Here is a 14,946-nt window from a genome sequence, read left to right on the forward strand (position 1 = left end):
AGAACCTGAGGTCAGGAAGAAGAAATAAATCTTAATTGATTAACTGACCTTAATGCACTGAGGAACAGAGCAGCCAGAAATCACAGAAGGGCGTTGAGGTCAGTGGGGCTGTGCTGCTGCAGAAGAGCACAGGAATAGCTGTGTTGTCAGCCCATTAATCCAGGTAATGCCTTATGCTGGCAGCACTGAGATCCAGCTCACAGCTCATTAGGCTGCAAGCCTGCCATTAACTGCTCTATGTGCATATAAGGCCAAATATAGGTCTAATCTGAGCTTAGAATTGATACAGAATTAGCAGCTAAAAGCAGAAGAAAGGAAGTAGAAGTAGCACAGGATTTTCAAAACCAAAGCTGTTGTGACCTGGAGCTGTTTCATATCTACCTTCCAAGTAGGTATGTAGAAGAACATGTGTGATGCTGTCTGACCCAGCAAGTTTTTCAGTAGGCAAGGTTAATTTGCACTGTTTTGCATTTTGTGGTGGGTAAAACCAGTGTTCATGCAGCTTAAGACCTTCCACCCCAGAAGAGCACGTCCTGTAGGGAGCTGCAAAGACCCTTGGAGCAAACTGGGAAGATCCTGCAGTACGCTGAGCTCTGCAAGTTCTCTTGGACACCTAATAGTACACCAGGGTGCCCTGCGAGACCTCCAGAGCACCTGGGGAAGCCTCTGGGTCACCATGGAGCACGCATTTGAGCACTGCAGGTACCCTTGGCACTCAAGAGTACAGGCTGGGGTACGGGGAGGCCTCTGGGGTGCCCTGGAGCACAAGAGTGAGCCCTCTGAGGGACCCTAGGTGGCCTCAAGGGCATGCAGGAGTACCATCCGAGTTTTCTCAGCGTACTCCAGGGTGCCTGAGATGCTTCCATGTGTGTCTGAGTGGCCTCCCAAGGCTGCTTGTGTGCTATCAGGTATCTGAGAGTAGCAGCAGAGTTTGGCAGGGAACCTGAGAGGCCTCTCCTGCTGCCCAAGGGGCCACCCAGTGCCCCACTGTGCACTCAGAGGCACCCAAGAGCTCCTCTATGTCCTCCAAAGTGCCCCAGAGGCCTCCCAGAGCCACCCTTGTATGCTCTTGGGCGCCCAAATGCACCTGCAGAGCTCTGGGTCCCCCAGGAGCCTTCCTCAAGTGCCTGAGAGGTCTCCCATCCCTGTTCAGTCTGTGCCAAGCTCCATCACCACCAGCTCTACCCATTGCTGCAGGAGGCTGCTGATGTGCTGCAGGCAGCGCTGGGAGACTCCAGGCAGGTTTGGGTTTCACGAGAGCAGATTTGGGGTCTCTAAGCAGAACTGGGGGACACTGGGAGGTTATTGAGGGGCTACAGGCAGCACTGGTGGAACTCCAGATGGTACTCAGTGGCACGAGGTTTGTACTAAAGGTTCTAGACAGCACTGGGAGAATGCTAGGAGGACCCTGGCGGCTCTAAACTGTAATGGGGGGCCACTGGAAGAGCCCTGGGGGACAGCAGGCTGTTACTGAGGAGCTGTAGACAGGATTAGGGACCATTGGGGAGCTAGAAAGCCCTGGTGGGGGATCTAAACAATAGTGGAAGGGATTGAATTTGTATTACAAGGTTCTAGACAGCCTTGGAGGATACCGGGAGGCACAGAGAAGCTGTAGGCAGTACTGGGATTACACTGGGAGCATACTAGGATGTTCTGGATAGAACTAGAGAGCACTGGAAGGGCGATGAGGAGATACTGACAGTACTGGGGGTGCTGGGATTGCACTACGAAGGTTCAGACAGACCTGAGGGATCCTGGGAGAGCGCTGGAATGTTATTGAAGGCTGCAGACAGCACGAGGGGGCACTGCAGAGCTTCGGGGAGCGTTTGGGGCGTGGGAAAGGCTCTGCAGTGCTGGAAGACGCTCGGAAGGATGTGGGCATCTTTAGGTAGCACTGGGGGCAGGTTAATGAGGGGCTGCAAATGGTACTGATGGAGACTCCAAATAATGCTTGGGGGCAATGGATTTGCACTGTGAGGTTCTGTACAATATTGGGAGGCTTTGGGAGGTTATTCAGGGACTGCAGACATCACCAGGGGGCACCGGAGAGCTTTGGACTGCGCTTGGGGGTGGGCTCTTTACAGCGCTGGGGGACACTGGGAAGGACCTGGGGGCTCTGTGAAGTTATTGAGGGGCTGCAGACAGTGTTGGGGGGCTCTGGGCAGTACTGGGGGCCCACAGGTGACTCCGGGATGGGAAATCTTTTTATTTTTGAACAGGAAATCATTGTGGTAACAGGAAAGTGGTGGCGGTGGGCTTCTGGCCTCCATTCCTGGGCCGCAGGACAGGCTCCAGCCCTAAAACCTTAGAGCCAAGGCTCTTCTGGAGCAGAAGATGCCCTACAGTGACCTGGGTGGGCACATGCTGGAGTCCATCCAGGCCCTGTGCCCATCTCAGGCAGTACAAATGCATTGTTGTCCTGGGGGCTGCCTCTGCCAGCCCCATTCCTTCCCCTCTAAAAAGCACCTCACCCCCAAAAAAGCCTTTGTTGGGATGCAGAATTTTTGGGATGGAAAATTAGGATGTATTTGGATAGTGAGTGATTGTCAGGAAAGGAAATCACTGGGATGGGATTTTTTTTTTTTCTTCATTTATTCTCGTTTCTCTCATGCAGCACTTCATTAGGGAAGCTTCCCATGCCTGCCCCGTGAATTGGAGCCTGGATGGCCACCATGGATGGGAGCAGATAGATGAATGGAGGGGGAATCTGCGCCTGTCCTGCTGTGGGAACCCATGGGAGATGCAGGGAGTGCTGGGAGGAGCCGTTCCCACGGCACAGGGAAGCGGGGGCGGCCAGGGCTGCTTTGCAGTCATATAGACCTATATAGATGCCTTGCATGTAATTGCTCTCCCGACTCCATGCTTTTCTGGTCCTGGGAGTTTTGTCCTGGGACAGGAATCAGCCAAGCCTGTAGGTCCAGGGCAGGATTTTCCAGTCTGATGCATCTTATTCCCAGGAGGGTTATAAAGGGGGACTGTAAGAAAGAAGGGGACAGATTTTAGCAGGATCTGTTGTCGTAGGATATGGGGAAATGGTTTCTAACAGCAAGAGGAGAGATTTAGGCTGGATATAGGGAAGAAATTTGCAGTGAGGTTGGTGAGGAACTGAAATGTGTTGCCCAGAGGGATGATGGATGCCCTATCCCTGGAGACATCCACGGTCAGACTGGATGGAGCTCTGAGCACCTGACTGAACTGTGGGTGTCCCTGTTTGTTGCAGGGAGTTGGGCCAGATGGCCTTTAAGGGTCCCTTCCAACTCAAACCATTCTATGATTCTTTGTGGAGCAATGCGTTATGCCATCTGCTCCACAAAGTTGCTGCGTCCATCCATCCCCTGCTGGGGGAAAAGCACCTTTTTTGAAGAAGGGACCACACTGCTTTGCACTCTGTCCCAAAGGGAAACTCCCTCCCTTCCTGCCATCCTTGTCACTACAGCTGAGCTCCTCCTATGGAGCAGGACGTGCCCATGGGACAGCTGGGGACGAGCCTTGTCCAAGCCCAGCCAAGGGGATGCTGTTTGCAGGTGAGGAGGGATCTCTGCTGCCTGCAGGGCTGAGCATGGCGAGGGACGAGGGACGCAGTGCTTGCAAAACAGCCCTGGGATGGTTTGGGAAGGTTTGGGCGGCTCATCACCCCGCCTTGCACAGCCCGGCCAAGCCCAGACGCCCCAGGGAGGCCGGGGGAGCAGCCACGCAGCGTCTGGGCTCGGCGGCGGCCAACCTGTCAGGCAGGTTTCCTTGGAGCAGCCGACGAAGCCACCAGGGCCGGGCATGCCCCTCCGTGCGCTCGCAGGCTGACGGGCCGCCCGGCTCTTTCCTCACCGCCGAAGCCATGCGGGCAGCCGGGCTGCTCCTCGCTTGGGTGCTGCTGCGTCCTGCTGGCGCCCAGCAGTGCCTCCCCAGCAGCCCTGCTGGTGTCCTCCGCTTCACCGACACCCATGCTGAAATCCGAGTGCCGGCGCTGCACCGCGTGCCCAGCTCTCTTGACCCCCTCTATGGCCTCGTCCGACACTACCTGGACCTCATCCAGCAGAACCCCCTACCCACAGGTGAGTCCCCACCTGGAAAGGCAACATGACCACCACCACCACCCCTTGGAGCCCTCTGCAGTACCTGGGAGTGGTTGGTGGGGTTGAAGCTGCTTTGTCCCATCATGGAAGGGGATGCTGCCCATGGAGGGATAGGGATGCACCAGGTGGGATGTGGGAGCTGCCCTTGAGGCATTCACCGTTGCCACGGTTTGTTTGCAGAGCTTCTCAGGGCAGCCTTGAACAACCCCAGCTCAGTGCGGGCATCACAGGTGAGCAGGGACGTGAAGACATGGAAGCCACAGCGGTGGCACCCAACCCAAAATTGGGGATACATAAAAACAAACAGATGGAACACCCCAAAACCACTCTCTGCCATCACACAGGTGGTGCAGTACGAGCTGGGCTACGTCATTTGTGCTGCGGTGGCTCTGCTCTTCACTGTGGCTGTGCCGGTGGCAGGGCTGTGCTTCTGCTATTGCCGGAGTCGGCGGCGGTGCGGGGGCCGCCTGCGTGCCCACCGGCGTTCCCTGGCCTGCCGGCGCCGCTGCCTCCTTGTCTGCCTCTCCATCACCTCCATCATCATCCTGTGAGTGTCCTGAAGTGCCTCACCCCAAAGGGAGCATGCTGATGGGGATGGGAATGGGGATGGGAATAGGGTTGGGGGTGGGAATAGAGTTGAGGATGCGGATTGGGATGGGGATGAGAGTGAGGATGGAGGTGGGGATGGGGATGCTCTATGGGACCTTCCCGTCACCTCCTGTATCCCTGGCAGGACCAGCGCCATCTGTGCCTTGGTCACTAACCAGCGAGTGAAGGAGCAGATGGAGCCGGGGCTCGGTGCTGTGCCGGCCACGCTGCGCACACTGCGGCAGCACATTGCCAACATCCCCCAGGTGGGTGCTGGAGTGACTGATATGCCAGGGCAAAGCAGTTTGGGAAGCAAATGAGATGGATGCGTTTCTAATACAACACAGGGCTTCCTCTGCTCCCTGATGATGCCCCTGCACAGCAGCTCCTCTCTCTTTGCAGGGCGTGCAAATGGCAGTGGACCAGTTTGAAGTGCCCCGGCAGCAGATAATCTCTGACCTGGGGGGTAAGCACTGCACAGACCCCCAGAGCACCCTGTTCTGGGATGGAACAGGGGGCTGATGGTCTCGTGGTGCCTTGCAGGGGTGAGCCGCAGCGTGGGGCTCTCCATCCACACACAGCTGAAGGCAATGACCTACGCAGCACTGGCAGACCTGCAGGACAGGGCGGGAGGTAATGTTAAGCGTGATTAACCCGGGGCTGCTCCCAAAGCCTTGCTTGCAGACAGGGGTGGCCGAGTGGAGCAGCGAGAACTAGCCCTGGGCTTTCTCTTTAAGACCTACAGACCTCGCTGCACCATTTACAGATTCTCAACAAGACGGTCCGAGTGCTGACAGAGGCACGGGCTGAGCTGGAGCCAGCACTGCAGGAGCGACGGCAGCGTGTGGTCGCACTCCTGGACGATCCGCGCTGCACCTCCTGTGCCAGCGTGCTGGGCAGGGCACAGAGCCTGCAGCTGGGCGCTGACTACAGCAAGGTGGGATGGGGTGCTGGTCACCCCCCCCCCCCTCCGACACTCGCCAGGCTCACGGGATGCTTTTCCCACTCCAAGGTGCCCTCGGTGGAGAAGGTGTTGAAGACGTTGGCTGGTCTGCCCCGAAGTGACTTTGCAGAGATGATTCGGCAGGTGGGTGGAGTGGGGTGGCTCAGCACCCATGGGATCTCCATCTGTGCCACTCACAGTCCCTCTTCTCCTCGCAGGGCAATGGTACTTTCAATTCTATCCCAGAGCTGGCTGTGGAGAGGATGGCACAAGTGATCCAGGGTGAGCAGAACCCCCATGAGGAGGAGGGATGCCCTCCGTGGGGCAAATCCTGATTCAGAGATGGGGTGGGACATAAGGACCCTCTCCAATATAAGCTTAGAATCATAGAATCATTAAGGTTGGAAGAGACCTCCAAGATCATCTAGTCCAACCCCAGCCTGCCCTGCCATGCCCACTGACCACATCCTTCGCAACCACATCTCCACGCCTCTTGAACATCTGGGACAATGACTCCACCACCTCCCTGGGCAGCCTGTGCTGGTGCCCAACCATTCTTTCTGGGAAGAAATTGTTCCTAATATCCAACCCAAATGTCTGTTAGTGCAAGTTGAGGCAATCATCTCTCATCCTATCGCTGTTACCTGGGAGCAGAAGCCAATCCCGCCTCCCTACAACCTCCTCTCAAGGTTTCCCCTGAGCCTCTTTTTCTGCAGACTGAACAGTCCCACTTCTCTCAGCTGCTCCCCATAAAACTTGTGCTCCAGACCCTTCACAGCTTTGTTGCCTTTCTCTGGACTCACCCCAGGATTTCAGTATCTCTCTTCATCTTGCAGAGCTGAGGGAGGAGATGGCCCAAGTGTCAGAGAAGGTGCAGACCATAGCCGATGGCTTCCCCCTTCCTGACTACACCCAGCACGTCAACAAAGCCCTGCTGAAGGCAGAGGACAGGAGTCAGCCTTTCCTCCGGGAGGTGGAGCGCTTCGAGTGGTACAGGTGATCCAAATGGCTGCAGGGGATGCAAAGGAGGTGGGTGCGGACCCTCTCCAAGCCCCATATGGGTCTGTATCTCAAGGTCATGGCCTGCTGCAACTTAGAATCATAGAATCATTAAGGCTGGAAAAGGCCACTAAGATCATCAGGTCCAACCATTGGCCTGTTACTTCCCCCAGGTGGGTTGCAGGCACGGCGCTGTGCTCCATCGTCCTCTTCATTGTCGCCTGCAATGTGGCTGGGATGGCTCTGGGTGCATACGGACTGTCCAAGCGGGAGGACCCAAGCGACTACGAGTGCCGAGGAGAAGCCGGTGCCAAGTTTCTCCTGATGTAAGCATTACTCCCAGGGGTCTGTGGCCATCTCATGCCACCCAAAAATACAAAAAAAAAAAGAAAAAAAAAGAAAAAAAAAAGGCAAAAGCAAAGGCAGGAACCAGGAGCCAGCTGAACTGAAAGGCTTTTGTAGATTCCGCCTGCGCCGGAGGGTTTGGGAGAAGCTGCTCCTCCCTGGGAGCCAGCAGCTCCCGCACCCAGCCAGCGTGCCTGGGCGCAGGAGGGAGCCGCGGGGCCAGGCAGGTCACCGCAAGCCTGCTCAGGTCTGCAGAGCTGCCTTGGGCACCTCCTCTCCTCCTTTCAGCGGCGTGGGCCTGGGTTTCCTGTTCTCCTGGCTCCTCATCCTCATGGTTTTCACCACCTTCGTGGTTGGGGGCAACGTCCAGACGTTGGTTTGCAGGAATTGGGTCAACCAGGAGATTTACAAGGTGGGTGGACGTCTGTCTGTCTCTTCATACGCCTCTGCATGCGCTCACCGAGATGCCCACAAATGCTCTGCCTCCTGTCCCCGAACCCAATAAGGTTGGAAAAGATCATCTACTCCAACTGTCAACCTACCGCCAATATTGCCCACTGAACCACGTCCCTCGGTGCCACATCTCCGTGGTTCTGGAACACTTCCAGGGATGGTGACTCCACATCCGTGGGCAGCCTGTGCCAGTGCCTGAACACTCTTTCAGAGAAGTTTTCCTTAATGTCCAACCTGAAAGCCTCATCCTAGACCAAAAAATTAAGATTCCAATTGGATTGCTGGATTTGCAGTGGGAAATTGGCTTTTGCAGTGGTTCATTTCCTTCGTGTGACAATGCTCCCACCTGCATCACTGTCCCCTGGGTGTTTGGAGGTGCTGGGATGGTTCTGAAGTGCTCGTGATTGGCAATGCAATTCATGCAAGATTAGCTGCAGATGGGATGGGGTACACCAGAACACACATGTGAGGGCAGATCACCCCCAAAAATACATGTCTAGGAATGCATGCGTCTCACCCTGCCCCTCTCTTTCTGACTGTTTTGTTCAGTTTATTGACACCCCTGGGAACCTCCCTCCATCCATGAACCTCACCCAGCAGCTCAACCTCAGGAGGGATTCCAACCTTACTGCTGCATACCGGTGGGTGCTGGCAGGAGCCCTCCGCTGCCCCAAATTGGCAGGAGGAGTGCTAATTGGGGTGATACCGACTGCCCCTTCACTTTGCAGGGAGTGCAAGAGTGGCGCAGGGCTGTGGGAGGTGCTGCAGCTGGAGAAGTCCTATGACCTGGATGAGCACCTCAAAAGCCCTAAGGTGAGGGCTGCCTTCAAGCAGAGCTTCTGGAAACAGCACAGCGATGCAAGAGCTTTACTGGGGTGATTGGGAGGGAGGTGCCAGGCCCCGAGCATCCCTATCTCATCCCTGCAGTACACGGCCAACTTCCAAAAACGCCTGGCTGACTTCACGGCACAGCTGGGGGATGTGCGGCTGCTCCGCAGTGAAGGCAGGAACGACCTGGAGACCTTTGCCCGCAGCGGTGTGGATGAGGTGGACTATGGGAGCTTCCAGGAGGAGGTGAGGGGCTGCTGGCAGAGACCTGGTTCCCGTGACAGTCTTTCCGAGGCTGGATTTCAAGCAGCCGATGACTGTTTTTCTCTAGATGAAGATCCCTGTGGTGCAGACCAGCCTCCCTGCTCTGGCTCGGAGCCTGGAGGGGCTGCAGAAGATGCAGGTGAGTGGCATGGCAGACAGCAGCAGCTGTCCGTGTGCCCACGGGGCTGCCCTCACCCTGCTGTCCCCCTGCAGAGGAACGGCACGGTGGCAGGACGGCTGGCTGCTGAGGCCAAGGCTCTGTGGTGGATGCAGAACTCCACGGTGCAAACTCAGGAGGCGCTGGTGGTGAGTTCACACCTACAAGGCAGCTCCTGTCCCTGTGGAGGGGAGAAAAGGGATTTTGCAGCTTTCTCACCTCCCTGTCCTATAGGTGAAGCTGGGAGAAAGCGTCCGGTTCCTTTCACGCTTGGCACCGCACCTTCAGGTACCAAAAGCATACACGGGGCCCTATGTGTACAGCATCCCAAAAGTGAGTCATAGGATGATGGAGACCCAGGAATGATGCCAGCCCGTGAGCATCAGTCCCATCCCTGGCAGAGATGCCTCACTGCGTTTAATTGAGCCTCTACCCTGCCAGGAGTGTTTTTTCTCCCTACCCCACAGCAATCAGACCAAATTAGAAATTTCATCCTTGGGCACCCATCCCACCAGGCCCAGTGTTGCTGAGTGCCCTGAGGGTTTTCTGTACTTCTTGCACTTCTCTAGGACCGAGTGAAGACCACACTGGCCACCATTGCATCAGTGGAAGCCCGGCTGCCTGTGCAAGCCCAGCAGATCCTCCGGCAGGTGAGCCAGGAGCAGAAAAATACCCCACAGCCAGAGAAAAAAAAGCAGTAAAGGAGCTCTGGAATCGAGGAAGAGGCAATTGGAGCCTCAAGTCCTCTTCCTAAGCCCAGCCTCCATGCCCTTCCTTCCACCCCAGGAGATTGGCTGCTTCACAAGGAAGGAGCTGCGCTACTTTGCACAGTACCTGCACTGGGTCGGACAGACGGTGGGTGCTCACCTTTGTCAGAGTGGAGGCAGCAAACTGCATCCTCCTGAGCTGGGTGGGATTTTAAGCCTGGCCTCCCCGCTTCTTGTTCCAGCTGAGGGAGGATGTGGCTTCGTGCCAGCCTCTCGCCACAGCCCTTGACAACGGGAGGGTGATCCTGTGTGATCGCATTGCTGACCCCTGGGTAAGGACCTCAGTGCTGCACCCCACGCTGGGACCAGCAACCACAAGGCTCCCCAGCCCCTCTGGACCTTAGGTTCTGCCTCTCCCTGCACAAACCAGCAGGGACCCATGTGCTCTCTCCTTGCAGAATGCCTTCTGGTTCAGCCTGGGGTGCTGCACCTTCTTCCTCATCCCCAACATAATCTTTGCCATCAGGCTCACCAAGCATTTCCGCCCCATCCGCAACCGGCTCATGTAAGAAGCAAGAATGGGGTGGGCGAGTTCCAATGCAGAGAGGGCAGATATGTGCTCCTCCTTGGCTATCTGATGTTTTCTCCTTCTTTCTCCACAGCTCTACAGGCTCAGAGGAGACCTGTCCCTTCCACATCCCTCGCGTCACGGCGCTGAAGCTCTAGGTCAGGCTCTGCAGGTATGGTAGAGGCTGAGACCTGGGCTGCTTGCTGCATGCCCTATGTTTCTGCCTATCAAACTCATATCCAAGCACTGTAGAGCTTCCTCCTCCTCAGCCATCCTTTCTGAGTGTGCAGCACATCCAAATGTTGTAGGGCTCCAGGTCTCTCCAACAGGCCAACATCCATGGGTTCTGCCTATCTTTCTTGACTACAGGGACACCTGTCTCCATGCACTGTAGGGCTCCAGGTCCTTGCAGCATCTCTTCCTCGGTGTCTGAGTACCACCAGGGACCTCCCTGGAGCCTGGCTGACCAGGGACCTCAGGCAGCGTCCCTGCAGCTCCCGCTGACTGCTGGCTCTCCTGCTGCACACACAGACCCCGCTGTGATGCATGCCTGGCTCCCTCTCGCCCACTGCAGCCCTCCTGCAGCAGCGCCCTGCAATGCTTCTCCACTCCTGGGATGGAGCACATTAAACCTTCCTGAGCCAAACCTACCACTGCCTGCTTCTTTTTGTGATTTTGCCAGGAAATGCTCAGGCCTGGGGACTGCAGCCTCTCAGAGGTGCGTACCCAGCTCTCAGTCCCTCTGCTGCAAGGTCACTTTGGAGGAACTCTCACAGTCACAAGGATGAGGGCTGGGGTGGGGAGGGGAAGGGGGGGGGATCTTGAGACCCTCAAGATCTTTGCTCTTGGGACCCTCAACACCTTGAGTGTTGGCAATACCTTAGGTTTGGGGACCTTGAACACCTTGGGTCTTAATACCCTCAACGCCTTGAGTCTTGGGATTCTGAACACCTTCAATCTTGGCACCTTGAACACCTTGGGGCTAGGGACCCTGAACATTTTGGATCATCAAACCTTCAGCAGCTTGGGACTTGGGATCCTCCAGCCTGGGGCCTCAAAGCACTGGCAATATTCATCATTTATGATTATTAATTATTATTTCCTGGCCCTGAGAGGCGCTCCTGGCACTCACTAAAGAGACTGATGAAAAAAACTTCCAGTGGGCTGGGGACCAGAAAACCCCCTTGCTTAAGGCCTGAAAGAGGGGATCCAAGCAAACCCACCTCTTAAAAGCAATTAGAGGTTAGTACAGGGAGGAGCAAAAAATGCAGGATAAGCCTTCTTTTTTTCGTGGTAAGGGACTCTTTTATGATAGGAACCATCACATGCTTCAGGTTTGGGTTCAGAAGATGCTTAACTGTAAAGAAATGCAGCCGGAACTTTGATGTCCAATTTATGGCATTGGTGGCTTTGTGGCAGGAAGCGCCTGCATCACTGCGGAATCTTTCACCATCCTCAAAGCACTTTGTCCCTATCAGCAAGTTATTTTTTACAAGATCTATTGGGCAGTTGACGCGTCTGTGCTTTCCAAATGAGTGAGGGTTTCCCTGTGTTTCCCCAGCTGAAATACTCAGTTTGGTAACAGAGAAATGCCTCATTTTATGCATTACTAAAGGATGATTGCTACCCAAAGCCAGCAACAGCGCATAAAACGCCCGTGTTATGCATTATTTAGGTTATTGCTGCCCAAAGCCAGCGGGTTCTGTGCGCCATTTACCTGCAGAGGTCAGCATTGCAATGGGTTTTTGAAAAGGGCAAAAGTGCAAGGTAACAGCTACAGAAACAATTGTTTAACTGACTGCTGATGGAAGAACAATACAGGTGTGCCAACAATGGAGCCTAATTCAATTAGCTCTTCTTAAAGCCTAATCACAGTACATGAAGTGCTGCACGGATGAGTAATGAAGAGCAAAGGAATACAGTGCTGTAAACGCATGTGGTCAGCGCTGCCACAGCTCTGCTCCCTGCCTGGGAGGCACACGGGTTGAAAACGTGAGTGGTTGCATCTCTGGGTTAATAATAAATTACCAATGAATATTCCAGAAATTGCCCTAATCCAATTAGGTTCGAGTTTTTCTTTATTTTTATGGGGAAAAAAGGAAATGAGGACAGTCTTGGTTAATGATTCCTCAGCTGAAGCGAGGCCATGGTTTATGAATAACCTCCAGCCCTTTCCTAAATGTCCCCTTGTGATGGTTTAACTATTAATGTTCATCTGTGCACCACCATAGAAGGAGAGAGGAAGAAAATACAATGGCAAGAGAAGGAAAGCCTTATAAATTAAGAATAGTTTAACTGGGGGGGGAGAGGGGGTAGAAAAAGAGGAAAAGAGGAAAAGAGGAAAAGAAAAAGAGAAAGAGAAAGAGAAAGAAAAAGAAAAAAGAGAAAAGAAAGAGCTGTGCAAAAGCAAAAGGAGAAAACGTTATTCTCTTCCTCCTATGCCCAAGCAATGCTTGGCCACTTCTTGGGAAGCAGAGCCTCAACATGCATTGCAGTTCTTTGGAGGAGAGCTGCTTTCATGGCAAGAGTTTCCCATGCTTGGGGGAAAGTGGCTTCCCTCACTTCTTCAGCCTTTCCTGGTGATGCCATGCAGTATGGAATGTCCCTTTGATTGGCTTAGGCCAGCCATGATCCCAGCCATGATCCCGAGCTCTGCCAGCTCCCAGTCCATTGCACCAAAGTGCCGGTGCCGTGTCAAGGCTGGCGTGCCTTTCTCTCTGCTCAGTTATTTTTACTGATAACATAAAGACTGCAAATGGTGTATTTCCAGCTTCTGAATGCAGTGCTTTTTAATTAAAGTGAATACCTCCTTCATCAGAGTTGGTTTTTTTTCCATCTGGGTTTGTCTTGGCTCAGTGCTCTGCGCATTTTTGGGACTTGAGCAAACCAGTGCTGATTGAGCCGCTCGCCTTCTCGCATCTTCTCTCTGGAAATTCAACTCCTGCAGCTCCTCGCCTGCATACACACCTCCCCACGCTCTAACAGTGACCCTGAGAAGTGTCTATAATTACTATAATCAATAATTCAATGGCCGGAGGGCAGCGGGAGCCGGGAGCTCTGGCGCCGGCCCAGGTGTGGTCCCCACCAGCAGCTATTTCCAGACATAATTCTCTTCCCCGTCCCAGAACTAAGGAAAAAAATACAGGAAAAGTGTTTGCAGCCCCTTCTAACACAATCAGCCTATTTCTGGAATTAAAATACCGTGGGGGTATTTACTATTGTTATTTCATTTCCCTTTCTTTCTCTCTGTTTTTCACAAGACCAACCTGTTTTTCTCCAGAAAATGGCCCCATGACCTTTCCCATCTGCTGCTCTCATCATCCCTGAAAATAGCTCCACAAGCTGAGACACAAAACTGCAGGACCCCCAGCTGCCACAAAGATCTCCAGTCTCTGTTTTCATCCCAGACCCCAAAATGTTCATTTTAGAAATATTTGTTCAGAAAAGTCACTGTGGTTAAAGAGGGAACAATAAGACCCCAGTGTGCAGCCCTGTTTCCTTTAATCCCAGCTGAGGGGTTGATGTAACTGCACTGAACTGAACATCTTTGATTTGTTTTGTGCAGCGGGTGACCCAAGGACTGCTCAGCAGAGTAACCCCAGCTCCCAAACATGCTGAGAACTCACGTCCCAGAGGCTTTGCTGCAGCATAATTCCTTTTTTACGTGACAAGTTCCTTGCACCATCAATACCACAAAGATATTTTGAACAGTGCAGATGTTTCTGGGCAGAATGCAGCCACAAAAATGCCCTGGGAATTAGAAATTGTGTTGTATTATTAGCACTGACTATTGTCTGCTATTTCACAGCTGTGTGTGAGGCTTTTCTTGCAAGAAGCCTCATTGTGCTGAGTCTGGCACGGACAACTGACCCGGTCCTTGGGCCAGGTTTATGATCCTCCATCCTTCCTAGACAGCAGCCTCGTGACAAGGCTGCACGGTTCTTGTAATCCAGTCCACAATGGCTCCGTGCAGATTTAACATCAATTTTATTACCCCACTGCCCTTAGCACTATGTCCAGGATCACATAATGCATAACACAGGCGTTTTATGCGCTGTTGCTGGCTTTGGGTAGCAATCATCCTTTAATAATGCATAAAATGAGGCATTTCTCTGTTACCAAACTGAGTATTTCAGCTGGGGAAACACAGGGAAACCCTCACTCATTTGGAAAGCACAGACGCGTCAACTGCCCAATAGATCTTGTAAAAAATAACTTGCTGATAGGGACAAAGTGCTTTGAGGATGGTGAAAGATTCCGCAGTGATGCAGGCGCTTCCTGCCACAAAGCCACCAATGCCATAAATTGGACATCAAAGTTCCGGCTGCATTTCTTTACAGTTAAGCATCTTCTGAACCCAAACCTGAAGCATGTGATGGTTCCTATCATAAAAGAGTCCCTTACCACGAAAAAAAGAAGGCTTATCCTGCATTTTTTGCTCCTTCCTGCTCTAAGAGCTATGGAGATGTGGCTTTGAGGAATGTGGTCAATGGGCATGGTGGGGTGGGGTTGGATTTGGTGGCTTACGGGTCTTTCCAGCCTTCATGATCCTGTGGTTCTATGGCTCTTTGATGACATTGGGTAAGGATGGTAAAAAAGCTCTGAGTCTCATCTTCTGCTCTGTGTGCCCACCGTAGAAACTCCACAAATCTGAGAATTTCACTTAGGAAAATAATAATAATTGCAGTTCTCAGCTGCATTTGAGCTCTGGATGAAAAACAGCCAACATCCCCAAGGATAAACCTTTTGGATGATCCCAATTGCTCGTGGATGGGAGGGAGCACGCAGCCTTTGAGCTTTCTGTGCTTTCTGCACCACTTGCATCCCCACTGCTCAGTGCTGAGGTAGCCATGGAGATGCCCATGGGGAGCACCGTGCTCATGACAACAACTCCGTGTGAGCATCTGGAGCATCCTCGGAGCAGCATTCCTCTCCCTGATCCCTTCCCTGCACCAAAGCATGGTTATTGGCTCTGACTCCCACACAGAGATGGTAAAGCTTTCTCCAGCAGTAATTCTCCTGCT

At 53.5% G+C, this 14,946-nt stretch overlaps 1 protein-coding gene across 1 annotated transcript; it reads left to right on the top strand.

Moving 5' to 3' along the window:
* Positions 1 to 3,832: 3,832 nt before the first annotated feature.
* Positions 3,833 to 10,397, top strand: PROM2 (prominin 2). Its single transcript, XM_042886757.1, has 24 exons — positions 3,833 to 4,049; positions 4,251 to 4,300; positions 4,415 to 4,617; positions 4,804 to 4,924; positions 5,061 to 5,124; positions 5,202 to 5,291; positions 5,396 to 5,595; positions 5,671 to 5,745; positions 5,820 to 5,883; positions 6,438 to 6,597; positions 6,774 to 6,926; positions 7,234 to 7,357; positions 7,948 to 8,039; positions 8,127 to 8,211; positions 8,326 to 8,472; positions 8,558 to 8,629; positions 8,704 to 8,796; positions 8,882 to 8,935; positions 9,217 to 9,297; positions 9,434 to 9,502; positions 9,597 to 9,686; positions 9,813 to 9,919; positions 10,017 to 10,094; positions 10,292 to 10,397. Exons 1-23 carry the CDS (start codon positions 3,833 to 3,835, stop codon positions 10,078 to 10,080), a joined length of 2,475 nt encoding a protein of 824 aa, XP_042742691.1. The 3' UTR covers positions 10,081 to 10,094; positions 10,292 to 10,397.
* Positions 10,398 to 14,946: the final 4,549 nt, after the last annotated feature.

Source organism: Lagopus leucura, unplaced genomic scaffold (genome assembly GCF_019238085.1).
Source record: "Lagopus leucura isolate 7727_CA_CO unplaced genomic scaffold, USGS_WTPT01 Super-Scaffold_100062, whole genome shotgun sequence".
Taxonomy (NCBI): domain Eukaryota; kingdom Metazoa; phylum Chordata; class Aves; order Galliformes; family Phasianidae; genus Lagopus; species Lagopus leucura.